The sequence below is a fragment of the Fonsecaea erecta genome (assembly GCF_001651985.1).
Source record: "Fonsecaea erecta strain CBS 125763 chromosome Unknown Scaff7, whole genome shotgun sequence".
NCBI lineage: Eukaryota > Fungi > Ascomycota > Eurotiomycetes > Chaetothyriales > Herpotrichiellaceae > Fonsecaea > Fonsecaea erecta.
Genome location: NW_017387250.1, coordinates 591,083 through 617,814, shown reverse-complemented (window position 1 = coordinate 617,814; position 26,732 = coordinate 591,083). Strand labels below are relative to the sequence as shown.

Genomic DNA, 26,732 nt, shown 5'->3' with positions numbered 1-26,732 from the left:
AACTGCCATGGTCCGGGAAGTACCTAGGATCTGCTGTGTGGCTTCGCCATGCCGTGCATGGACACCCTCAACCCCTCCCTCCGTCTATCCTCTCCTGCGCCTCCAGCCAGTACAAATGCCAGCACGACGTCTGGCTTGCTACCCCTAACCGAGATTCCGAAACCTTGCCTGACTTGCAGCAGAATGGGCAGTTCGTTTGAGGATGGTCTGAAGTCAAGGTTCGATGGTGTTTGTGATGCAGTGGATTCCTTGGTGGAGGGGAAATTGCATGGCGTTGCAGCCACTCACGCCAGGTCCGAACTGATCGAACCCACACAACCGACGTTGAGCAAAACATGGTGGCAGTTTCCGGCACTTGGGCCCGTTCAGTTTTGTTACTGACCAGTCATCTCTGCTGTCTTTGAGGTGTGATGCTCGGGTTGTTGGAGGAACGAACAATCTGTGCCATCTTCTACGAATGCACTCGTGTGTTGCTAAGTTTTCTTTCTTTCTTTCTTTCTTTCTTCCACCACGAGTAGACTTTTCGTCTTTCTCCAAAGCCGAGCGCATGGCGTCAACGTCTCAGCCGACACGAACCTTCTCTTGAAAGCTACGAGGGATGATCTCGTCTTGTCGGGCAGACTTTCAAGAGTTCATTGGATCTACACCTCCAACCCTAATGCAACCACATGCTGCACGCTGATGTCAGGCTGCAGCTGCTTTGAGTTAAATGAAATGCAGGTACTCCAGACTTTGCAGCAAACCCTAAAGCATACTCGTGTTGCACATCATCCCCCAAAAAGAGAACAAATACACCTTCGAGAGCCAGGATATCCCGTCCCAATGCAGACTGGTTCCCGCGGTTTCGGATGTATTCAAAAGCTACGAGTTGCAAGACAAACCTTCGGAGACTTTGGTGGGCAAACGTGGCAGACCGTTGATCAGCACGTATATTCCTGATCATGATGTGCATACCTGGAAGCACGGAATCCTGCGTCACTCCTTCTAAGACTCCAAGCCGTCGATAACGCTGAGGAATCCCCCTGCGCAATCTATCTGCCAAACAGATTCCCAATTCAGGTATAACTCCAATGTGGAAGTGATCTTCAAGTCTTCAACATTTTCTTTTCAGTGTTTGTCTATGCTGGATGGTAATGCCCGCTGTCTAGGGGTATCGCTCAACTCACATCTGTCTTACTCCATCATGCACGCCGGTGAAGGTGAGACTGCAGTAAAGCTGTCTTCCATATTCAAAGACCTCCTGTTGGTACAAATTTCGCTGTCCTGTTGTCCCGGTCTGAAAAGGCAATGTAAAACCCAATCCCGTAATCACGTACAAGACATGGCAGAACCCAGCACTTGGAGAATCGGCCTTTTTTTCCCTCCCGCTAACCAATCCTTCATCCGTTCATTCATAATCGCTTGAGAAGAGACTTGTGCAAACGCTGTTGTAGTATAATATCGTATCGTCATGAAAAGTCATCATTGTCATAGTCGTGATGATGGTCGGACATAATATCCCATTTTCTGCGTCATCAGCTTTGTTGATGATTCTGAGGCACATGTATGGCCCAGAGCCTGCTCGCCAATGGTTACGAGCCGTACCGAGACAGAGCTGGATTCCATTGCGAGCACGTTCACTTCTTTCTCGTGATGAACGCCTTTATCTTCTGCCAGCTCTGCTTCAACAGGCCCTTTGCCTTCGCGCTGGTTGCTTGGGGGGAGGTCGCCTGCGCCTGCGCCCGCACCTGTGCCTCCTGAGCCGGTGGTCGACGCCTTGTCAGTCTCCTCCTCAGTGTCGAGTTCCAGCTGGCGTGCTGCCAATCCTGGCGTGTGCGCTGGAACTCTGGCAGATGGGGCATAGGGTGAAGGACTTCCTCTTCATCCTCCTCCTCCTTCTCCTCCTCCATCTCTCCTTGTTCCTCTCCTGCCTGTGTCTCGACAACGTCCTCTCCCTGCTCTCGGCCTTCTGCCTCTGAGGCATCGTCGGACGATGTCCATGAAAAGCGCGAGGCTTCGTCCGTGAGAGCCCACGTGGTTGATGACGGGGACACCACTGTCGGCAGGGAAGATGGGATGCGGTACACACCACTAAAATCAGGCCACTGGCTACGGCTCGCCATGGACATCGGTGCTGCTGGAGGCGGGGGAAGAGCAAAGCGGACACGGCGGCCGTCATGTCGGTGCCATCGGAGGCCAATGGACGCCGGTAATGGACGCAGAGCGGCCTCTTGTGCAGAGCTCAGTTGATTCTCCTCGTGAGCCGTGGTCAGGGGCGAGACGACACTTACCACACCGGCGTTGCATTCGGTATTGTGAGTTGGCGCCACGTCGGGTGGTACCATGTTGCCAATGATCGCCTCCACAACACTAGCACCATGGTCAGCTGAATTTGCCATAACGCGTGCCGACGTGGCACTGGGCTGATCACACTCGTTCTCGTCAAATGCAAGGGCGTCCAGGGAGGCTTCGACGCCAAACCTTCGAATACCACATTGCCAGAAGTGCTCGCTGGAGGATCCGGCATTGGCGAGGAGGCGATTCCAACCTCCAAAATACCGATCCATGGAGTTGTCGAGTGGCACAGGCCCTGGATATAGCACAAGGGCCGTCGACTGGGGTTGAGGGGCGGCAGCGGCCACACTGGGGGAATCCTCTACCTCATATGCTGCGGCTGTTTCGGCTTCTGTAGAGAAGATTTCGGTTTCAACTGCCAGTCCGTGTTCTTCTGACAAAATTCTAGTGGGAGGCACTGAAGCATGTTGGAAAGGTGCGTTGCCGAAATTTACAGGCAGCTGATCGAAGCGCACGCCGTGACTTCGTACAAGACCGAGTTGCTGGCCCGAGGGAGTCATCGTGATGGCGCCGTTCGGGAATTGATGAACAACTGGCCGAAGTTCACTTGGCAAAGGTTCAGCTGACGCGAGGACAACAACGGGAAGCTTCGATCTGGTATCGACGCCATGATCGCGAGGAATTGGTGGAGGAATGTAGGAACTGTCGAAATGGGGAGGTGCCAAAGACTCAGGCACAAGCGATGCGGAGGGTGCAGCCGCTGTCCGCATCGCTTCTTCAATGGCATCAAGCCGGGCATGGATGTTGCTGGCATGCGTGCGGACGCTTGAGGCCGGTTCAACCAATTCCATCTCCAGGTTTCCAGTCCTATGCGCCCCGGTAAACGCTGGACGTGGATCTCCAGCAGCACCGTCGACACCACAGCAGACATCGTCACCCTCCTCGTTGGTGAGGGCCTCTGACAATCCATCTTCATGATCAGACACTGGGAGCGATGTGTCTGGGGGCTCACCAGGGCTAACACTAGGCGCACGGGAGTGTTCGACGGTTCTAGATGCCGTCGAGGACACGCTGTGATCATCCTCGTCGTGAAGGTTCTCTGTGTCCTCAACTTCTTGATCTGCAGATGTCGTGTCGTTGCTGGTTTGTGGGTTTCCAGGAGCAGCCACCAATGATGAAAGAGCGGGAACAACATTCGATTCTTCCCAGTCCTCGTCTTCGTCGTCCGCCCAACAAGCCGCAACAGGTCTATCTTCTGCAGCCGCAAGAAGCCGCTTCCACTCGTCACGAGGTAGCGAGCTTCCTGTTGTATGTCGACCACCGACAACAACCTCGCTTGACGAGTCGGCGGGCTCATGCACTGGCAAAACGATTGTGGTAGGTTGTCTGAGCGAGCGGCAAGCTGGGTGGCGTAGTGAGGACGAGGTAGTCCTTGGGCCGGAAGTGAAACTCGGGACTTCCTTGACATCTTCATGCGTGGAGCAAGAGAGTCCAAGCCTTGACGGGTTGCGGCCCTGTCTGAGCCTGGCATTGAACGCAGCCTTGCGGGCTGCATCCTCTCTCTCTTTTTCCCGTGTTGCCGCCGTGATGATGTCGACCCGATGTCCGAAGCTCTCGGAGATGCCGTTGATCATGACGATCTCCGCCCGGTTTGGATACAACCATGGGTTGAGAGGATCGTTCATGACATGGTGCTCTTGAGGACCATAACTGTCATGGACCCACCAGCCATGTTCACTGTAGGTCTTCTTGCACCGTCCAATCCAAGCATTCTCCAGTGCAGACCCACGAAGTGAATGCAAAACCTCCTTCCTGCCGTGATAGAGGACAGGATCTAGCAACTTTTGGGCGCAGGCCATGACAGTGCTCTTCCAGAGCCCGTCCGGAGTGGTGACACTCAGGTGCTTTGGGGTTGACTTCAGGATGGCGATCGTCGTCGCCGGAGCTGTTCCCGACTTTGTGAGGACGGGTCGACCGAAAACGTTGAAGTGATGGATGCACTTCAAGCTCTGCAGTTCCGCCAGTTCGAACCACTGGTAGTCGAACTGGGGGGTCGAGATCATCCTCCAAGGGTCGCCCTCCTCTTCGTTTCCCTCGATGCCTTTGTCTCCGTCGTGCATGGACTGGACAAAGGATCGTCTCGCTGACTCCCGTTCCTCGGGAGTCTGCTCTTTGTATTCAGCCTTGACAAGGGGGAACCTCTCGTAGTTGCGGAAGGCTGTGAAGACAGAAGGGACATAGTCATCCCGGTTCGAAGAGGTAGGGAAATAGAAACCCTGCACAAGCATTGGACCGTTGGCCGCAGTCTCTGCCCGTTTACGTTGCTGGTAGAGTCTTTCAGGGTCGAAGTCCTGTTGGGCTTCGAAGACGTAGGGATTCCCTGATTGCTGCCGAAGCCCCGGAGTCGACGGCATGCTGTTGTTTAGCGCGCCCGGGACAAACTCCACAGCATGAACATTCAGCACGGCTTCGAGACCGTGTTCACTTGCACCAGGCACAAATGTCCGTGCGTGGACGTCCAAAGCCGGCAGGGAATGCAGAGATGAGGAGCCGACTTCATGCACGGAGTCTTGCTCTCCATCCTGAGTCTGGAGGGAGGTAGTAATATATATATAATCCACGGGTGTCAACACGCTGTGGGAAGGGCGAGGATCTTGTTGTGTTTCCTATGCCATGTTAGAACACATCTATCGTGTGGTTAAGGGGTGTTATTGGTTACCTTTGTGGTTGAAGGTGGAGTAGTGCAGTGGGGATAGTATAAGGCGTCCATTTTCCTCACGACAACTTTGGTGTTAGAGTTTGGTGTTGTAAGGGCCGGAGTAAGTGGGTGAGGTACTGTGAAAATTTGAGTGGACTTGGTGTTGTGAGGACCTGAGTGGGTTGTTTTGAGTGATGATTAGATGGGGACCTTGGTAGTGAAGGTGAGTCCTCGTCTTTGTGATGTCGAGGATGATAGAAGACGATGTAGCTGAATGAATGGTTGGGGAGGTTTGTAGATGCGCATCGCGTCGCACTGCCCAAACAACTTCCCATGAAGTCCATGAACGAGAGTATTCACCTGTGCGGGCAGGCGGCGATGTCACTCACTTCGTCCACATGAAGGCGGCCTCGACACTCTCGGACTGTAAATGAAGCCCCCCTGGGGAGAGTACAACTGGCTCCGAAACCCTCGAGTTCGGCATCTCCAGGTTTTTTTTCCTCTTACGACCTTTCTTTCTCCCAGACGTACGGTCTGCCTCATACATGGTGGTATTGTTTGGGTACTGCTCTCATTGGTCATTTGGCGAAAGATATACCCAGTCCTCGTTCGTCTCTCATCTTTCGCCGTTTTCATTTCGGGTGACATCTGTACAAACCGCTGGCCTAAGTCACCGAGGCCCCTAACTTCTCCAGAGACATGATGAAGGCATATCATGAGTTCCCTGGTTTGGGTGAAGCCGGCACGGGAATGGGAGTTGTCCTTCAACCGTTCATCTTGTTTACTCGGCCATTCCGGGAGGACAGCAGAGTCAAGAAGTCAAAACCCACATTTTTTTTGGCTATTGTCTCGTTAATACACTTGACAACTCGAGCAAACGTAGGCACGGGGACAGCGAGGAGACTCCCTAGCTGCGGCAGATCTCGTGGAGCAAGATAGGAGATCGGTTTGCCATCAATTGTGCATTGCCCGTATCTGGGTCGAGAGATCTACACTCCTGAGTAAGAAGTCATTTTCCAATACTCAAGTTACCTGGGCTTGCCACTTGTGTGGTTTCCCGGAGCACGACGAGAGGTTCGTCGCCTTTTTCAGAACGCTGGTGGCGACAACGGGCCTTGTGAAAGATTCCGATGCCTTGGTCTTCGATTCTTGAAAGAGGTCGACGGGAGAAGGTCTTTGTCAGCTCCCTTGTTGCATGGTGATAGTTTTGTTAACAATACCACGGAGCAAAAGAAGCTCGAAGAATAAAGAATGTTTCCGACAGAGGTGGTCCGTGCGTGGCACCGGGCCTCCCAATCAACGCTCAGCAAAACAAAAAAAGTGCCGAACTCTTCCTTTGTGGAAGAACCTTTCCAAGAAGTCAAGTGGAAACGCCAATCTATCTAGCCCGACAAAGGATATTATACTTGTAACGTCCTACCCGTAACCCAAGTCGAAACACACAGAGTACATGACTCGTGGTTGCCGTCAAGAGCCGTCGAGGCTTGTTGCCCTCCAGAACATATTCTATCAAAATCAAGCCCAAAGTCGTCAGACGCTCTCATGATGGCTCACAGGAGACTGCCATGATATAGTAATACTCTGAGAAGCAGGTTCCTAGATGAGTATTGGATGGGTCGTCAATCCTCATCGACCACTCCCCCGTACAGTCAGGCTGTATCCACATGGTACATGCTCCTACATAAGTCCTCCAAGTCAGCCTGTGGTGGTGATAAAGCCTGGGAGAAACTCGGTGTTGCTCACCAAACCAGCTTGAGCATTCAGTCGTCCAGACATTCTTCATCCCGGTTGCGAGAGGGAGGCACTCAGTGGTGGGTGGGTAGACAAGCTCTTGATAACTCACGTCCTCGCCGCAGATCTAGTGATAGCCATTAGCTTGTGAGTAAACGGGTCAAATACTACGACCAGAGACCCTTCCCATATGTAAAACGTCTCTAAAAACGCGGCGGCAACGTACAGTCGGGCTAAATTCCCAAACACAACTGTTCGAACGGGTATTGCTAGAATTGCCTCTGTTGTATGTCATGGCCATAGTAACCGAAAATTGCAATGGGAGAATGCGAGCAAAGAGCCCGGTGTAGTGGCCGATACTGGGTTTGAGCATCGTGCCTGGGAATCTGTATAGCAGTGTTCTTGCCGCTGAACATAGACTTTGATGTTGAAATAAACAGATCTGAGGTCGGACAGGAACTCCAGAGATTTGAAATGTCATACGTTACAAACAGAAGCCATGGTGAGCCGTAATCACCTCTTCACCGCTCAGAATTTCACCTACCAGCTCAATCCCTTGGTTCTGCTCAAGCAACATGGCCGGCAATCCACCTTTATGGGCCGAGGGGACCTCAAGGGGGACTTGATCAGTGCACTGCCTTCGTAGCGCGTGAGATAAGGGGACCGCACACAGCAAGGGAGGGGGGAATCTGGTCACCATTTTGCACGATTGCTGCTGACTTGAGGAGAATCGAGTGTTTGGTGGACGGATTCAAGGCACGAGACAACAACCGGGAGAAGCGTCTCTGCAGCTTCACGGCTTTAGCGATTGGGATGGTTTCAAAGGTGACGTCGAGGGTTCCCGCCTCAACTTGCAGCCGAGATGATCAACCCGTGTCAATCCTGGAAGAAAACCTGGAACCTGGACCAGTATGGAACAAACCTGGCCCTTTGCTTTGTTTGTGCTTGGCTCTTCTCTGTATGTATCTTTCTGCCACGCTCGGCCTTTTTGAACGCAGCCTGGTCCCGATTGAAAGCGACAACCTCGGGCTGTGTGGCGTGTACGACGAAGCAGGCGGGAACCTGCATGGTACACATTTCACTCTCGAGTCCTTACTACCCAATGATGCAGTTGTTAACGACGGCCATTATACATACCTTTTCGAAGCCCAGTCGCCTCCGGCTCCCCAGCCTCTGCATAGCTGTGCAAAAACTAACACCCCAGGACTATTTGTGAGGCCAGGTCGGAGCAAACCTCGAGCATAAAAAAGCATGGTACGCCAAACACAGGAACAGGGCGATACCATTTCTAATTCGTCTTCCCGGCAAACATTTCTACAAACATCCTCTCTGCGATGGATTGGATGGGCCGAGGGAGTTTTAAACGCTTGTAATGCAGGTAGCCGCCAATCCCACCCGTCGACTTTCGCGTGGCAACCCGCGGTATATCTGTGTAGAGCAGCTGGCTCGCATGCATCTTACACAGTCCAAACCACCTGGATGGAATCTGCGTCTCCACTTGGCTGGGGGCGTTGGCTGAAGAGTGAAGGCCAGCTATAAATGAGCCGAGTCGGACGTTCTGAGCCTGTTGGTGGACGATGCTGTCCGTCGCCCGTCCTTCATGTAAACACCGGCCTGACTTCATCGTTTACTTGGGGTTTCAGTTCCAAAATTTTGATTGCTGCTTGATCGTATTCCTTCCCTAGCCGGCCTCTTCTCAGTTTCCGTGACGGCTCTGCCGTGTCTCTCCCGGAGGTGCCCAGATACCGTCCAACCTACCAGGAAAACAGCCTTTATAACGGCTGCACAAGACTGCGATCGAGCTTGATCTGCCTCGACTGTCATTTTTCCCAAAAGGGCAGGCGGCTTTACATCAGGATTCTCAACGCAGCAATATGTCCGCAAACCCGTGCGCAGATTGTCACCTCGCGGCCCTCGGCCTGGGCGGACGAGGAGCTCATTTGGTCATCCCATCAATGATTGCTCCCATTTTGGCCTTTATCCTCGTGGCGAACCGGATCTATTGGCGTATGAGGATGCTGGGCAGACTCGGTCTAGACGATATGTCGACCATACTTGCTTTGGTAAGTCAGTAATGTTCAGCATGTATTTGGCCGATCTCACCTTTCGCAGATATTCCTTGTCATTCAGTGCAGTGCTTCCATTGCTGCGGTGAACTATGGATACGGCCGGCCGTTTGACCTCATCAATAAACGTCAAGCTGCGCAAGCCTTGAAGGTAGGAATGAACTCTGCGAAACCTAGCCAACAACACTAACAAGATTGTGGTAGTATTTCTTCTTGCTCCAGATATTCTATAAGCTTACCATCAACTGCACCAAGCTGTCAATACTCTTCCTATATCTCCGCATTTTCACCGATCGCCCTTGGTTTGTTCGAACATGTTGGAGTTTGGTCACGTTTGTGGTCGGTGCCTGTATCTCGTTTACCATCGCAACAATCCTCCAGTGCAATCCGATTTCGCGGGCATGGGAGCGATGGGCGAGCGATGGCAGTTGTGTTGACATCTATGCCTTGTGGTATAGTAACGCCATCTACAACATTCTGACAGATTTCCTCCTCGTGTTGATGGTGCCGCCTGTAATATTCAGACTCAAACTGCCCGTGAGGCAGAAACTGGCTCTGACTTGTATATTCGGGCTGGGTGTGATCGTGTGCGCCGCTTCAATTTCAAGATTGACAACATTGTACTCCTCGGCTTATGGCAACGACATTACCGCTGGGTCTCTTGTGTCAACAATTTGGACCACAATCGAGGCCGGCCTCGGTGTCCTCTGTGCCAATCTTCCCATGGTGCGGACGCCACTCCAACATTTCTTCCCCAAGCTGTTTCCTCCAAGAACTGGCACAGATCACATCTCCAGTACAGTTCCATCTCAACGAAGTGGCCCAGTCAACGGCGAAGCACTAGCATCTCCCGCAAGATTAATTCCGCCACAGGTCCCTGTGCGCAAGACAAGCCTTCCAAGTCAGACACGGGTCAATGGTATTCCTGATACCAGAGGGGTGTTTCGTCAGAAGAGTTTGCGCGGGGAGGTCGCAAAGCTGCATAGCACGAGTCGACTGGCACATTTCCAGGATATCGAGACTCAGGGGGGATACTCTGACGGCTCAAGCCGTCCACATATAGGCATGGAAAGAAGGGGGGAGGTGGACTGGTACGGAGAACAGCATCAAATCTGGTCGCCGTGGCGGGCTTGAAGTTGGCTTGAGGCAGTCGAACACATTCGAGCCTGAGGCACAGGCGTCATCACATGGAGAGGTATCCGGCAGGAACTTATCACACAAACTCTAGGGTAATAGCTCTGGTATTTGTACTGGACGGGATTGTTGTTGTTATACAAAAGTGCCGTCAGGACTAAGATGGGAAAAGGTCAACGATATATACTGTAGAATCTGTAGCACTTGGAAATGGCCAATCAGCAGATCTTGCTCATTTGCTCGGCTAAGTTGCCTAGCCTGTGGTGTCTTGGCTGCGCATCGATTGGCAACGATCCTGATGAAGGAGCTCCTCGCATCAGTACCAACTCATTCAACAGCTTCAGCACCCTTCTACAACACTGTCGGAGGCTTTTGGGAACTCATGTAAGCTGTCGAGGTGCATCTGGCTCTCATAAAACTGACCCATAACTTGAACAGCTCGAAATGTCGTTCGTCATCCGCCGCGCCGTGTCAACCCTGGTTCCTCCGAAGGTAAAACCTCGACTCCCTCTCCCTGTCCTGCTTCCACTGACTCACTCGGATTGTCTAGGTTGCCAACCCTGAGGTAAGCTCATAATCGACTGCCTGAATCCTTCCTGTCGAATATGTCCTGCTGCCGGATCGATGGTACAGCATTGCATGTCCCCGATATCTGAGACGATTAAGACCACTTGCGGATACATCACCGTGGATGAGCAACACCTGACAGACGAATACAGGGTATCGGAGCTGCCAAAAATGCCGTTCGAATGGCGAGAATAGCGAAATTCTACGAAAAGCTACCAAAAGGATCTGCACCACCGCGAGCACCGGGTGGACCGTTAGGGTGGTATCAAGCAAAGTATTTTGGCAAGAATCCATCGGCAGCTCGTACGTATCTTGCGCGCAGTTCAATACTGAAAAAAGGTGGTTCAATGGCTAACTTGGTGGTAACAGCCATCTGGCACGTCATTTTCGGAATCATGGCAATGGGTTACAGCATGGAGTACTACTTCCATCTGAGTATGTGCAACAACTACACGCACAGAGCCTTAAAGCAACTATTCACTGACTTGCTGTCGTAGGACACCACAAAAACAATGCCCACTGATCAAATGCTTTGAAAAGGGGGAAGGTTATTGGTCATCGACATTGTACATAACGCCCAAATAAACCGGTTGAGATTGCGGAAAGGCGCGCATTATCAAGGCCCATTTGCTCTCAGAGTTTCTCTCCGTCCAGCTCGCTTCTCTTTTGTTTCTATTCTGCACAACCAGCTCCGTGTGACAGTCTCAAGTGTCCGTGGAGTTGAGTGGTACGGTTGACTCGGTCTGCGGCCGACTGGCAAACGACGAAAGATACAAAGGTGCGGACGCCGGCTGTGCCTTCATTGCCTTTCTCCAAGACTATCATCGAAGTTGCCACGGCGTGCTTGTAATGTATCACCGCATAGTGTAAGTGACCGAAGATAGATTGGTTTTGGACTACAAAGGGTAAAGTACGCCTGGTGGATGGAGTGCAGGTCACCAACAGGTTGTTACTGAGTAAAAACTGCTCGCGCCTTGCCCTGCTTCCGGCCTAGGGCGATGCTGCCCTATGCTCACTTTCACCTCGGTGGAGTTTCACGATAATAGCTGTAAATGGCCCCTTCCAGTCTGCCAGCATGGCGCCCACTGAGGCTCTAAGTGTGTCTAATGAAAATACAGGGCGCTTTAAAAGCAGCGTCGCGGAGTCTACACTTTAAAGCCTTGCACAGCATGATGCCACTCAAGAAGACGCCAGCGGACATATTGCGAAAGGATTACCCCTTGCTGTTTTCGCGAGCTTACGATTCTCTCCCATAAGCCCCGAGCGTGGTCGCCTTTCCCCCTTCTCGCTCAGCTTTCGCAGTGTGCGCATAACTACTCAACAATACCATGAGGAGGAGGGAGGAGGTGTAACGTACGTGGTACCACGCCCTGGGCAAAGTATACTTGGAGAACGGCGGTAAACCATCCGTCGAGTCACTCGAACTTGATCTTCGCCGGATAGAGAGTTGAGATCACATCCGCCCAGCGATCAAATTACTGTCAGTCATCCAGATATCGGGACTGGTGAGAATGCCAGCTGCCTTGAACAGACGCACCGCCAATCGAGCCAAAGTGCTCAGAGCCCGAGCGCTTGGCCAATCTGGAGCGAAGGACTGACCAGACGGTAGGAGACATCGGTGTTCATCTCGAATGCGGGCAAACTCATCTCTCAAGGCGACGGAAACGTCATGCTCAATCGTCGCGGGCGTGATATCTTGAGAACAATGTCTTGATGCGTGGTGGTGCTGAACCGCTCGAAGCCGAGCCGAATTGGAAGCTCGGGCCGGCTGGTGAGGAACACACGAAAACGAATCGTGCTTAGCTCTCGCGTGCGGGCTAGTTGAGAGATGATGATGATGCATATATCTCCTTCTCGACGACATTCATCGAGGGCGTCGTCCACTAAGACAAGACTCGCTGCCTGGATGGGGCCAATATGAGTCCGAGGCTGAAAGCCTAGCTTCTCGAATTTTTACTTCAGCGCCCGATCCTCAATACGCGGATCGTCCTCGACCGCTTTCTTGGATGCATAGTCTTATTGTTGGGATCCGACGGACGAGTTCGTGAGCAATGGTGGGATAGAAAAGGCTGGCATTCTCTGATCACGCTCTCCCTACCTGAAGAAGAAATGGGCCCGCAGCTGGTCCGGATTGGAAAATATTTGTGCCACCGTTCGAGATATCCTCGATTTGCCCGTGCCGGTCATGCCGTTGATCCAAAAATTGGTTTCAGCGTTGATATCGTCGGCCCATGTTTAGAGGCGCCTCAGTATGTCGATACGCACACCTGGATGGCATCAAGCATAGAGTTCGTCCTGATAAGACTTGAACGCCGCACCCGCCGCGATCGGGAGTTTGCTGAAGTCGACTTTAGCCTGTGGCTGCTGGACGCCTCTGTGGATGATACGCAGATCTCCCAATTGTTTCAGAAGTTTTGCCGATCACGGGGTGGGTTTGTGTGACTCTGAGATGAATGGTCGTACGTGCAGGACAAGTCGAAAGAGGTTACCGCAGCGTGTTGGCTGCCGGACTCAGAACTGGAGGTTATGAGCCGTCGGTCTGTCTGGTGTCGCAGTGGGTGCGCATCCAGAATCGCGACACTGGACACGACGATGCTGAAACAGCACACCAATTCGATCTTCTCTCTCTGAACAAAAAGGGTGTATTCATCCCAAAGCTGTTGTTTTGCCAATACACACCTCAGCCGCCCTTTCCTTCGGTCTCGCATCTCCAAGAAAAATAGGATGGCAGAAGCAGCCGGACTGGTCGTTGGCGCTGTGAGCGTCGCCGGTCTCTTCACTAACTGTGTGGACTGTTTCGAATACGTCCAAATGGGCCGTAACTTCGGGAAAAACTACCAACGCTCCCTTTTGAGGCTCGATGTCGTGAAGCTCCGCCTGTCCCGATGGGCAGAGGCTGTGAACAACTCTTCCGACCGCAGTGAGACGGCTATCGATCCTACGAAAAAAGCTCAGAAGGTTGGAGAGATCTTGGGGGAGATCATCGAGTTGTTTGCCGATGCAGAAAGAGTCTCGAAAAAATACAAGGGAAAGGCCACCGTCGACGAGCTAGCCGTATACAACGCTGACAACGAGCTTGAGCCCGACATCTTATCGGTACACAGAAAGATGCGAGAACTAGCACTCAAGCGCCAGAAACGAAGCAGCTTCGCACAGAAAGCGGCTTGGGCGTTGTACGAGGAGAAAAACTTCCGCAGGCTGATCGAAGATGTCACAACACTTGTTGATGCCTTAGTGGAGCTCTTTCCATCTTCCCGGGATCGTCAGCAGCGGCTAAGTGCTCAAGAGGCTGAAGAATTGAAGGAAGAGCACCGTCTCGACGTTTTGGAAGAAGCGGCTGAAGGCGTCGATCAGTTACTTCAAGATTCCGTGCAGCAGGCAATTGCTAGCCAAAGCGGTCACACCTTCAAAGACAACATGGTCATGGACAATGCTCGAGTCAGGTATGGAGATGAACTTACGGTCGGAGCAACTAGCACTGGGGCTGGGCACAGATATGGTGGAAACACAGCGCAGGGCAGTTCAAGAGTGCACTATGGGAATCAATTCGGAGGGAAGAGTGTGCTCGACGACTAAGGAAACAAGACCATCGGCGATGCATTATGATCTGACCAGAGATCCACAGCCGCAACGCTAAGGTGGTAGACCGATCCCTCCACCCTTCCCAAACAATTCGATATTTTGTTGGAGCGACTGGCTCTCAACTTCTGCTTTCCGCCAACGTGCTGGGGAGATGTCACTGCCCGCACCTGGTGGGCCTACGAAACTGATCCTCTGGAGCCTAATGGGAGGTTTGGGGTTTTGTTTTGGGAGGGTAACAGGCCTATGATGCTTTCATTTCTGATCTCGGCTCACCTCAACCTTGCACCCCTCAGTTATTGAAACCACTAGAGTCATCGTCTGCTTCTCGACGCCGGTTAACACCACCTTTTCTCCGGGGGGTAATCTAATCACAGGGAACCTCTGAATCAGATGCACGATAGTGTATGCCGCCTCGATCAGGCCAAAATCCAATCCCAGGCATGTTCGTGGCCCACCATTGAAGGGAAGATACCCCCATTTTGCATTGGTTGGATCGTCATTAAGGGGCATATGTTCCTCCCATCGCTCGGGCCGAAATATTTCTGCATCCATTCCGTAGAAGTCAGGCCGTCTGTGCATCGAGTACACGCTGTATGCGACTGAAGCCCCTTTAGGTACAAGCACTGGTGATCTGAGATCCGGCCCGCCACCAACCGGGAGGACAGTGGTCTTCAGAGCTGTCCGAGAGTTCACCGGGACAGAAGGATAAAGTCTGAGAGCTGCATTTGTATGTTAGGATGGGATTGGCAGAAATCGGGCTGATATATCAAAGGGTCTTACTCTCTTTTAAGACGTTTTGCAAGTATTTCATTTTTCTCAGGTCCGATCGCGTAACCTCTGCTGTGTTGTCGAAGGTGGCTGTGATCTCTGATCTTAGCTTGTCCATGACATTTGGGTGTCGCACGAGAAGGAAGCTACAATTCTTCTTAGCCTGATCGGTCAATTGGACGGGCCTTTGCATGCATACTCACAGTGTCCAGGAGATCAGGCATGCGGTAGTATCTCTGCCGGCAACCAATATATTTATGATTTGGCTTCGCAATGCCTTCCGGTCTGGCGTATTCCTGGCAAGGAAGTCAAGAAACACATATTTCTCTTGTCCTTCAATGCACCTCAAATCTTTGGACAGATTTCGATCAATAATCTGATCTGCAAAGCGATGAACATCACTGCAGGCTTGCCGAAATTTTCTTCCACCCACAAGCCAATAAAGATTTTGGAGTCTCAATCTCTTTGCAATGAAGTCTTGAGCTGTGTTGAAGGCACTGGCGAATTCAGATTCTCCTGGTGTCCCAAGCCCTTGTAGGGAGTGCACGGACTCTCCAAACAAGAATGCTGTGGTCACATCTAAGGTCAACCGGAAGAAGAACGGTTGGAGATCGACAACTCCATTTGCGGGCAACGCTTCCAGAAGATTGGCGACCGGTTCTCGGAACACTTCCAGATCTTCGTACTGCTTGAACACGAACTGAGGCCTCAGCATTTCGCGCGAGTGTTTCCAGTCAGCACCTTCTTGGGTGAATATGCCGTCTCCAAAAAAGGGGAACATGACTTTTCGTCTTAGGCCCATGCCCCAGTCTTCGAACTGAGTGCTCAGAATGGCTTCAAGATTGGCTGGTTCGATTGTTCCGAAAGCCTGGGAGCCAAGAAATACTTGCTCAAGGGTTGTGCCCCAAAGTCTGAAGTGGAATAAAAATAGCTCCATCAGGCGAGACTCGCTGTCCGCCCTGAATATTTGCTCGAGGCGATCCAAACCAAGCGGCCTCTGATTCAACAGCCTTGGAGGCGCTTGACATCCACGAGCCACTCCCATTTGCATATCATACTGCAGAAGAATTAGGACTTCGTAGCCTGATCCGGGGGCTGAATACACTTACACGACGTTGCCGGAAAATGTTGATGGCATGATAAACATAAAATGCGAATATGCATCCCAAAGCAGTGAAAATTGAGGCCATCGTCCACCGCAATATCGATCCAGGAGTGTAAATCACAGCAGCAACTGAAGAAAGAGGAAAGTGGTTGGAAACTGACAGCGATTGAGGGACAGCAAGAGCCCTAAGCACTGAGACCTGCAGATTTGGTTTCGGTGGGAGCACGAGCGCCATCGGCTCGTGGCTCCTTGAGGTCGTACCGCAACGTCACTTGTCGCGGCTCTTCTATCCCCACTCAAGAAGACAGCACAGAAGTTTCGAAGTCTCTTTCGTGGCAATCATAACGAGCCCTTCCTGCCTATTCCTACCTCCAAGAGGCAATCAACCATAAAAGAAATGTCATCAAAAGATTGCAAGGTGAGAGCAAAATATCCAAACTTGGGACGTCGGGCTCTAAGAGATGATTTGCTGTCTTTATCGTTAAACATCCTGCATCGAAGTTTTGTGGGCCAGTATTGGCGGCCGGCGAGATCGCAACGCCAATCTGGCGCCAGCCTAAAGAGCAGAGATCCTGCGGGCCCCAATGATACATCGTGGCGAGGTCTGGCAGTACCTGTAGGCGCGAAATTATGGCCCAATAGTGCGTCTGAAACTTAATTTCCCCACAGTGGAATCATTTTCAGCTCTCTGTAATAGCACGCGGAATGGCCCAAAGCGGAACGATGGCCCAGGCCAGCGCTCCCTGGAGGAATCGCTCCTGGCGTCCTTCTATCAAGCACATCAGTACACAAAATTTTCCCTACAAAGTGTCAGCATGCTATCGGCATGGCTGGCCAGTCGTTTGAGCGGAATCTCATCAACGAAAGCAGAGTGCACTTCGGGAACAATTACTACGCCTACAATGAGAGAAGCACTTCGGAATTGTCCGGTGTTGCTGAGACCAATGTAGCTCGACGTTGGTTGGAGCCATCCCTTTCAAAAGAAGCAGATGCATACGGTTTGAACGAACTGTACTGCGTACCTCGTTGTTCCCGTCCTCAATTCGTCGGAAGACAGCTACTGGCAGATAGAGTCAAGAAAAACCTTAATCCTGATGCCGTGAAGGTGGATAATGGCAAGCACATGATTGTGGCCATCTACGGATTAGGAGGTTCTGGTAAAACTCAATTCTGCCTAAGATACGCGGAAGCGAATCGATCAAGGTAACCTGCAACGGTACTGCATTGGAACTGCTTCTGACAACACCTCCTAGTTACTGGGGCGTCTTCTGGATCGATACCAGCTCCCGTGAGAATGCGGAAGCTGGCTTCGCGTTGTTGGGACAACAAGCAGGTAAAGGGTCTACCTTTTCAGCCGGCAAGTATTGGTTATCTCAATCCACCAAGCCGTGGCTGTTAGTGCTTGACAATGCCGACGATCTCGACTTGGACATTTCAGAGTTTATTCCTGCCGGGGCACGTGGGCATGTTCTCATCACGACGCGCAATCCGAACGTGACCATCTATGCTACAGCTGGTTCTTTCCGCCTTCAAGGCTTGGATCCTGAGGAAGCTGTAACCCTCTTGCTCAGGTCGGCGTATCCGAGCGATCAAGCAAATGAGACATGTTCAACTAAACGCACCCTGGCCCAGAGCATTGCCGCCGAACTAGGCTACCTGGCTATAGCATTGGATCACGCAGGAGCCACAATTCGTCGCAAGGTCTACACCCTTGAGAAATATCTACATATTTACCTTGGTTACCGCCATCGCTTGCTCAGTTCCGCGAAGTCCATTAGTGCTGAAGAGGCCGACGTCATCACTACTTGGGAGATACCCTTCAGAAGAATTGAGAAACGGGAATCTGTCGATTATAAGGACGCGGTTGTCTTGATGCACATATTCGCCTTTCTGCATTTCGGTTCCATATCCGAGCATATATTTCATGTTTCATGTGCAGTGGGCGAGAGTGGTTCGTCTTCTGGAATTTTACTGCCGGATCTTCTTCGACTTGATTCAAGTCGTTCTGAAGAAGCACAGACACGGCTTAGAAGGGCCATCGGAGTTCTGTGTGACTACTCGATTATTGACTATAATGCGGAGCGCGAAGTATGCTCACTGCACCCTGTCATTCATAGATGGGCCAGGACTAGGTTGGCCGATGGAAAGCAACTAGTCAGCTGGCTTGATTGTGCCATCAAGCTTCTGGCTCGATGCATCTCCTCGAATCTCGAAGGGTCTGGACGAAGGTTTCGAAGGTTTCTTTTGCCTCATATTGAATCTTGTCTGCAAATGCTTGAAATCCACACTCCATCGTTCCCGCAAACGAGTGAGAGGGCGGACCAACTGGAGAGGTTTGCATGGGTATACGCAGAAAGTGGTCTCTGGAAGCCAGCGCTCGGATTGCAGAGCAAAATCATCGAGTACAGAGTTCGAAAATTGGGCAGAACGCATGAAGATTCTCTCAGGGCTCAGCGCAGCCTGTCTCACATATATTGGAATCTCTTCAAGGTGGAGGCGGCCCTCGATGTCCAACGACAAATTCTTTACGCACGATGGTGGTCAAGGCCATCTGTTGTGCACTGGGCGCCGCCGTGGACGCCGGATCTCATCAGCTATTGTATCGCGCTGGATGACCTTACCCAAACACTATGGCTAGCAGGGAGAAGAGATCTCTCAAAAAGGACTGGCGAGCGCGCTGTGAACGGTTTGGTGAGAAGGATCGGACCAGATGATCCTCGAACACTAAACGCAATGTTCAACTTAGGTCGTACATACCTCCATGCTGGAGACCTGGGGAAGGCGCACAAGCTATTATTATCGGTGCTACTGAAGAGAAAGAAATTTTTTGGTCAGAACCATCCAGACACGCTCATGGCAAGAAACGAGCTCGGAATGTGTTTTTGTGCGCGTAAAAAACGCCTTGGTGTCGCGGAACGACTTGTGGCCAACGTCCTTGAAGCACGCAAGCAAGTGCTTGGCGAAGAGCATGCGTACACTCTGTGGTCGGTGAACGATCTATCAAAGGTTCTTTGCGAGCGCGGCCGGCCATTACAAGCCGTAAACATGCTGACAGAATTGATACCGGTGGTGGAACGCACACTTGGGAAGGAGCATGTTGGAATGAACATGACCAAGGGCAATCTTGCTCGAGCATATGTGCAGTGCGGGAGATGCGAAGATGCTGAAAAGTTCCTTGTCGAAATGCTTTCTGTCATCAAAGATGACCATCCTGACTGGATTCAGACCATGTCTGGGTACATCCATGTGCAGATTTGCTCAGATCGGCTGGAGGAAGCAGAGAAGAACTGCAGGAAGGTACTCCGCAAAATTACGCAGGAACATGGACTCTGCAAAGATGACCCTCGAACGGCTGTCGTTGGGAAACAAATGGCGAATATTTACGCCAACACTGGACGCTCTGACCAACTTTCTGTCCTCAAAGCCATATTCCCGGCAATGGAAGGGATGGATCTGACACTGGTCCAGCACGACTGAAAATCTGTAACCGATTCAGTTATAGATTATAGCTCAGCATCTGATGATGCTGGTCATGAATGGATCGCTGCCTCGCAAACGCTTCCCCGCCTCGCTGAAATGTTGAAAGCTCCAGGTGGACCGCTGGGACTCAGTCTATGACGGGACAGTTTCCATCCAACATGTCCGCCAACGCGCAGAGGAAGCACATATGCAAGGTCTGCGACAAGCGCTTCACACGCCCAAGATCCTTGCAGACACATATGTACGGCCACACGGATGCAAGCCTTTTTGCATGCCATGTCGAGGGTTGCGGATGACACTTCTCGGTTGTTCCAACTTGCGCCGACACATGCACAAGGACGAGACGGCCTTGATTGCCAGCCACTCTGACGTGGAGGAGGAATAAAGGGCCAACTGCGACTCATCAAATGCAGCTATCCGACATCCCTTGCCGGACATGAATTTTGGCGCCGATGGACGTGCCATCTGACCCGACGATTTTACCTCCTTTCGCCGAATGCCCGTGCGATCTGTGCTGCGAAGCAAGTGTGAGTGCATCCGAGTTCGTCACGAGACAAGGCCTCGAATCCGAGGATCGAGGGCAAAGGTTTCGGTCTGCCAGCAGCCCTCGCAAAGACAGCTGGCCACATCGTATAAAAGCGGGGTGCCATTATCGGTTAGAGGTATTGGTTATATGACACGGTCCAAAGGACATTAGATGATACGCCGTGACGCCGTTTCTGAATTAGCTTTCATTATCGGCTTAGATATCTAGTGGTCCTGCACGAAGCTATTGGTATAAGTTGCTTTGCTCCTACCAGATCCGTTGTGGCCATCCTTGAATATGACCTTATCTTCATCGGCTCTCCACGTATGAGAGAATCGCGTAGACCGGGATGCGGGCAGAGAAATCTTTGGTTGAACGCAGATCACCACCACTGCCAGATTCTAAGAGGCGCATCGTGTAGCGGTTGATCGTGAGAGATGTCGAAGACGTGGGAGACGGATAAAAACACAATATTGCGCCTCACGGCAAGAGATTTGGTCGCTGGCGAGGATTCACCGGTCTCCAGGCGAAACCGTTAGCTTTAGTACGAGTAAGTGGTAGTTCGTCCGTTTTGAGCTCCTACTAGCTTAGCTAGTCTATAACGGGTAGCCGAAGTAGTAAGAGTTCATGAATTCGGGGTGGAAGAGCCGTAATAACGAGAAATAGTAGGATAGTTATACGAGAGAGCTCGCATTCTAGTAGAGGAGGAGGAGGAGGAGGAGGAGGAGGAGAAGAAGAGCGAGTAGCCCGAGAGATTAGTAAGCGAGTTTTGTACTCTATTACTAGCGGAGAGTGTCTCTATCCAAATGAGGGAGAGGGTCGAGAAAGTGGTCGCAGGATAAAGAGTGAGTGTACCTCGTATAGGTGGGAGGGAGAGCGAGTCGTTATAAAAGCGGCACGGTCGGGGTGAGTCGCACGTGAACGTACGCGCCAAGGCGACGTTGCCGCAACCCGACAGACGGGTCCGACGATTTCAAGGCGCAGCCTCTCCTATCTCAAGTGACTCAACAAGCACCATTTCTCCTTCTTCCACACCCTTGTGCTCCTTTTTGAGGCGTTGTATTACTTCCTCCGCCTCTTCTCCCTGAATTCCGGAACGAGATCCCTTTGCGACCTCCAAGCGCCTTCGTGCGTTATCCGGCAAAAACCGACAGGCTGGCAACCGTGGCAGACTACGCGCAGTAACAGGTACACTCAGCCCACCGAATCAATAGCGGCAAGGCAACCTGACTGTTATTGCGCCTTTTCTAGATCCGAGTTTGTTATGGCAGAGCAGAGAGCACAAGATGTGGTAAACCAATCTCAGTCGGTGGGCGATCTTTCGCCTTCCGACGCACCTGCGACCACATCTACACCTGATATCAAAGTGTCTGGGGACGATATTGGCAGGAGTAATGTTGTGGTGGAAACAGAGATTGCGCCAAAAGAGAATGGACTCCACACAGTGTCAAGTCTCAAAATGGAAGATCTCGAGGATGGTTCTGTCCGCTCAGACACAGATACGAGCCGCGCCGAGGGGAGTGTCGCCGGTGACAAAGCCACGGAACCCAAACCTTTGAAGAAATTCGCTGCGAAACCCATCACCTTCGCAAAGTATGCGGTGCCCAAGGTCAATACTGCGGGCGCCGCTGCAAAAGCCAACGAGAAAAGTACGTGCGCCATGTCTCCCACCCGATGTAACTAACGTGCCATCCAGCACCTACGCCCCATTCCTCAACCTCGTCACTCGCCCAGGCAGGGCGTCCACGATTAGTGGCAAAAGCTGCGAGCTCCTTACAGTCCAAGACAAAACCGTATCAGAGCGCCAGCCCGGATCCCATGCAGGTATGGAACAAAAACAGAGGTATGGCTCTTTCCGCCAGCTTTCCGATCAGCCGGTATTGATTGTATCACAGTTACCCCACAACCCTCCACGAAGCACTTGACCGATGAAGAGCTTAAGCAGCAATACGGAATCCATCTGACCTCCCGAATTCAAGCGGACACTGAAGGGAAAGAGGCGAAGTGGGCAGATATTGATGACGATGAAGATGACTGGGCTCCAGAAACCATTGAATGGAACGACGGCACCAAGAGCACACTGACTCATACCGATGTCACTCTTCAACCCGCACAGAAGCCCGCGTCTCCTTCCGACGCCGGAGATAAGTCAAAACCTATCAATGCCTCGAAGCCCACCGCACCTCAATTCGCAAGCTCAGTCGGTCCGAATGCGACCGTCCTCAAACTGGGCGCAAATGCCGAACGTCAGCAGGCGCAGAAGGCCGCGACTCTGCAGGCCAAGACCACTACCGACAAACCATCAATCCTTACGAAGGCGACTCCAGCACCCGCTCCAGCGAAATCCCCATGGGCTGCCTTGCCTCCGGTTGACAAAATCTCTCCAGTTTCGATCAATCCTCAACCAATACCCCCCTCGGGCCGATTTCTGCCCAACCACGCATATGGGCAAAGTCCATCGTCAGTAACGGCGCCATCGCCGGCCAGAGAGATCTCGGCGGATGACTTCAATCGCTCATGGCGAGATTCAGTACCAGGTCAACAACGAGAATTGTATGTACCGAATTCTGGCCGCTATGAAGCCGTGCCGGAACCACGACGACGGATGTCAAGGAATGAGCAAGGATTCCGGGCACCTGCTTTGTTGCAGAGGCCTGCCCAAAATGATCCCCACGCTCCTGCAGAACCTTCACCAGCCTTCCAGACCAATCGAACAAGCACCGATCAAGCTCGACGTAGAGCGTCGTCTACCATTTCCGGGGGTAGTGGGCAATTCGGCCGAAGGATGTCCATAAAGTCAGGAGAACTGCCTGCCCCGAGCGTTGATACTCAAAGACATGAATCCGAACCTGCAATTCGGCCAACTTCAAGAGATGGCCCGCTTTCCGCAACTCAAACACCGACATATCAGGTTCATGGGACGGGTGATTCCATATCTGTCCCCGCTACCTCTGCAACGGATGCGGATATTGAAGCTCAACGAGCTCAACAAAGAGCTTTGATGAAAGAGAACATTGAACGGGCCAGAAAGCGCAAGATAGAAGAAGAACAACGTATGGAAGCGGAGAAACAAGAGCGTATTCGTCAGAAGCTGGCGTCCCTCGGGCCCGACCCCAAGCTTGCTAAAAAGTCAGAGGAAGCCGGAAAAGAAAAAGGAGCCTCGGGAAATGAAGGAAAGAAGGACAATCAGCCGTCTCCTATATCTGCACACCCCGTTGCTGCCAATGTAAACACGACCACGACCACGACGACTACTCATTCCCCACCCAAACCACCCCAGCCGCTTGCTTCTGGTGAGCCACAACAGTACGGCATGATGAAGGTGCATCCCTTGGACTCGGTCAAAAAGATGGCTACTTCATTACCCCGACCTCCGGAGCCACAAAGGTTGCCTGTTCGGGAAAAGGTCGAAACCGGCACAGCTGATCAAGCCAAGCAGGAAACACTCCAAGTCCCTTCTCCCACCATCAACGGTGTCAGGACTGTGCCGGATGTGCGACGAACCAGCGGCCAAGAGCCAGCTCCCGTTTCTGAGCCGAGTCCCAAATTACCTAAACCGAGTTCAGTTGCCAACGATGCAAGAAGCGGATGGGGAGATGTACGCCATGATCATCGTGCCGCCCAATCGGCCAACCTTTGGGGCCTGCCCAACAACAAGGCTCTCGGAAACGGCACCTTTGATTCAGGGCTGGCGGGATATTCGCCGCAAGATCTGTCAAGGACATCATCCACCGCAGCCGGGTGGATGAATGGTCGAACGCCTCACTCCGGCCGTTCCCCCCAGATACAGCATGTCAATCACATCCTGGCAGACAACAGATCGTACTCGTATCAGTCCGTGACCTCTCCGGATCAGGGTCCGCTCGCAGCTGATAGTGAGGCTGACTCGCTATTTCCTGCGACAAAACCTGCGCCTATCGCTCCACCACAACCTCAACAAACCCATCCCGGCATGAATGGCTTGCCCCCGGGGCAGAGGCAAAACGGCGTGGACTCTTGGAACAACTTCCAAGCGGCTGCAAATCAACAAGAACGCGCAGAAAATGAGCGGATACAGCGGGAGATGACAGCCAGGCGCGAAGAGGAAGTTCGGAGTGGTATCCGGCAAGGCCCTGGTTACACCTTCAATGAGACATGGAAGCAGGTGCAGGTTGGCGATCAGGCAGCACGATCAATTTCGGGCGTCACGCAGTCATCCGTGCCCGCATCCAACGTCTTTGGTGCCGTAGGGTCGTTGCCTAGCACGGATATCGGCCCACGGACGATGCATGGACCTCCTGGTCGAGGCTCGAGATTTTTCCCTCAACCCATCGGACCGCAACATCCGCTTCATGATCGACGTGCAGTCACTTACAGCCACCCCGAGCCGCCGAGAACACCATCACCGCCTCCCGCAGAGGAATATGCCAGCCTTCACCCTGCTTTCGACGGAGACTTCACCCGGCCAGTTGTGCACTTCCCACAAAAACCTGTGGTCAAGTTACCACCCACTATGCCACCCACACCTCCGAGCCCTGTTCACGTCCAGCTTGACCCAGCCCCGGCTACGCCACTGACTTGGGCGGCAAGAGTCTCCATGCCACCACCCCCTCCCCCGGCAGCGCTCCGCTCAGTCTCCACTCCGATCGTTCAGAATCCTTCGTGGCAGGAACGGTTTAATGGCTTATTGGGCAAGAAGAGCTCCCCTGTACGGGAAGCTGCTCAGCCAGCTGGAACAGTTCTTGCAGTTGCGTCGTCGACTAGAGAGCCTCTTGACGTTCAACATGTACTCGTTCCAGCTGCCTCAGTTTCGCTTCCTGTTGAAGCCGGGTCAGCAGCCACGCTAGCCAGCGACACGTCGGTCACGACTAAGGATGTCGAGAGTGAAGATGATCTTTTTGAGGACAGAGAGCTGGGCTCATTGCCCACCATCAAATTTCCATTGGAGACGCCCATGTTGCCAATGTCGCCGTTCTTCCCCTCAAAGATAGTGGCTCCATCACCGGAGGTTACGTCGGTGGGCCCTTTCATGGTCAGCAACTGGTTCGAGCGCCACCGTTCCCCAGGTCCCCAGTTTGCATTAATAAAGTTTCCTGGTTTGTCGAAGGCCATTAAAAAGGAGTTGCCCGTGCGAGTATCGTCAGCGGCTCATGTTGGCGGTAAGCAACGCTTTGGGAGCGGCCCTCCCAGCTCGTCGGGTTCTTTTGGCAGCAAAGGTTATCGGAACAGAGGCGGACCACGGTCGAGGCAGGCATCGAAGGCTCATTGAAGGAATGTTTTCTGTTACGGCGTCTTTTGCAAAGCTGTATCTCACTGGCCCATGGAACAAAAAGGCGGCTCTCCTTTAGAAATGGATTAATCGTCGCCTGGTATTTCTGCTTTGCTTTCGCCAGCGCTGACTGCACACCGGACCCCGGGAACTACCGACCAAGGGAGTTGAAATCCGATTATTACTGTACTTTTTTCGAGGGTGGGTGTCATTACACGAAGGCTTGCAGCTGCAAGTTTTAAAGGCAGAAAATAGCCTAAAACAGAATTGAAAACCTCTCATCAACTACATCTCTTCGTTTGTTTTTTGCTCATGTGAGCTTTCCGAAAAACAAGGGGACTGGAAGGCTTCCTCTCCGTTGACAGGACAAAACTCGTCAACTCTAGCGGGGGTTTTGGGGACATAATGCTGGGGCTGGACCTGGGACACGTGGGATTCGCCCTGACTGTACGCAGTAGTAAGTACGAGGTAGAAAGGACTCTTCCCTGGTGCTCAAATCTGTGTGGCGCGTTTGGACTTGGGACGTGGTTGGGTGTTTGTTTGTTTGCATTCGTGGGATATTGTTAAACCCTCAAAGACACACACACACACACAACTCTCACAACTCTCTGACTAGGGTTGATTCGCTGAGGCTGCCTTTGAATACATAACCCCAAAATAAAAATGGTGTGTTTATTGGTTTCACAAATTTGGGACATACTGGAGTATTGAACCACTCCGCCGCCGTGCTTTGTCGTTGTACACCGAATAATACCATGATACTAAAAGATGTTTTTGGCTGCAGATGCAGGGCAGCCTGACCGGTGAGATTTAATCCGGGGTGGTCTCTCGATATCGTCCAACAGAAGAACGACAACACACAGATTCCAAACCGGTGAAGCTTGCCCTTCTCGTGTAGGTATGGATTTGCTGGCCACAGCCTGATCGACGAGTTCTGGCAGGGACAGCAGGGAACCTATTTAGACTCTCATGTTCCCAGGAATTCACACGCCGACAGCCATGTCATCAAGTCAGTGGCATTTGGATACCCGAGCCTGGAGCCTGTTTCAGACATCATGCCACCCGAGTATTTTCGATATACCATGATCGTTCTCTATCTAGTCATCCAGTTCCTTAACCCGCAAATCGATAGCCTTGGTGGCCTCTCGGGCGATGATTCAATCTTTCGTGCTTGCGTAGCGGCCTTGGACACTACGTCGAGTCTTCTAGTCGCATACGCTCTATTGAATTTCACATACCCGTTTCAACCAACAAATCAGACGACACGTCCACCATGGTACCACATTCAGCGCTTTGATCTTCTTCACTCTCGAAATCGGCTCAGGAACGTGGCCACAGATATATCATTGTCGCGCAGAACATTCTGGGCGCAGTTCTTTTCAACCACCAAGCGTTTGGTTGTGGTCTCGAAATGGAGGGTAATTTGTGACCCGAGAGATTTTACGGCTTGTTGCCTTTTACATTGACACAATCTATTTTGACTAGGCAACGTCGGACAACGGACCAGGCGTTTGGGAGCCCCAAGATTTCACTCTCAATTATTCCTCCTGGAT

At 52.1% G+C, this 26,732-nt stretch overlaps 7 protein-coding genes across 7 annotated transcripts; 5 read left to right on the top strand and 2 right to left on the bottom strand.

The window, feature by feature from the left end:
* Positions 1–1,616: 1,616 nt before the first annotated feature.
* On the bottom strand, positions 1,617–5,044 carry AYL99_08075 (hypothetical protein; the record flags this gene model as incomplete). Its single annotated transcript, XM_018839583.1, has 2 exons — positions 1,617–4,940; positions 4,994–5,044. 2 exons carry the CDS (start codon positions 5,042–5,044, stop codon positions 1,617–1,619), a joined length of 3,375 nt encoding a protein of 1,124 aa, XP_018690704.1.
* A 3,533-nt stretch (positions 5,045–8,577) lies between these two features.
* AYL99_08074 (hypothetical protein) lies at positions 8,578–9,903 on the top strand (the record flags this gene model as incomplete). Its single annotated transcript, XM_018839582.1, has 3 exons — positions 8,578–8,766; positions 8,816–8,920; positions 8,974–9,903. 3 exons carry the CDS (start codon positions 8,578–8,580, stop codon positions 9,901–9,903), a joined length of 1,224 nt encoding a protein of 407 aa, XP_018690703.1.
* A 210-nt stretch (positions 9,904–10,113) lies between these two features.
* AYL99_08073 (hypothetical protein) lies at positions 10,114–10,993 on the top strand (the record flags this gene model as incomplete). Its single annotated transcript, XM_018839581.1, has 6 exons — positions 10,114–10,287; positions 10,342–10,395; positions 10,454–10,468; positions 10,623–10,773; positions 10,840–10,905; positions 10,968–10,993. 6 exons carry the CDS (start codon positions 10,114–10,116, stop codon positions 10,991–10,993), a joined length of 486 nt encoding a protein of 161 aa, XP_018690702.1.
* Positions 10,994–13,194: 2,201 nt separating this feature from the next.
* Positions 13,195–14,046, top strand: AYL99_08072 (hypothetical protein; the record flags this gene model as incomplete). Its single annotated transcript, XM_018839580.1, has 1 exon — positions 13,195–14,046. The coding sequence occupies one exon, from the start codon at positions 13,195–13,197 to the stop codon at positions 14,044–14,046; it is 852 nt and encodes a 283-aa protein (XP_018690701.1).
* A 258-nt stretch (positions 14,047–14,304) lies between these two features.
* Positions 14,305–16,010, bottom strand: AYL99_08071 (hypothetical protein; the record flags this gene model as incomplete). The annotated part of the gene is made up of 4 exons (XM_018839579.1): positions 14,305–14,771; positions 14,833–14,966; positions 15,024–15,877; positions 15,930–16,010. 4 exons carry the CDS (start codon positions 16,008–16,010, stop codon positions 14,305–14,307), a joined length of 1,536 nt encoding a protein of 511 aa, XP_018690700.1.
* A 741-nt stretch (positions 16,011–16,751) lies between these two features.
* Positions 16,752–19,402, top strand: AYL99_08070 (hypothetical protein; the record flags this gene model as incomplete). The annotated part of the gene is made up of 2 exons (XM_018839578.1): positions 16,752–17,128; positions 17,179–19,402. The coding sequence occupies 2 exons, from the start codon at positions 16,752–16,754 to the stop codon at positions 19,400–19,402; spliced, it is 2,601 nt and encodes an 866-aa protein (XP_018690699.1).
* Positions 19,403–21,195: 1,793 nt separating this feature from the next.
* AYL99_08069 (hypothetical protein) lies at positions 21,196–25,179 on the top strand (the record flags this gene model as incomplete). The annotated part of the gene is made up of 3 exons (XM_018839577.1): positions 21,196–21,580; positions 21,628–21,774; positions 21,827–25,179. The coding sequence occupies 3 exons, from the start codon at positions 21,196–21,198 to the stop codon at positions 25,177–25,179; spliced, it is 3,885 nt and encodes a 1,294-aa protein (XP_018690698.1).
* Between the last annotated feature and the right edge of the window lie 1,553 nt (positions 25,180–26,732).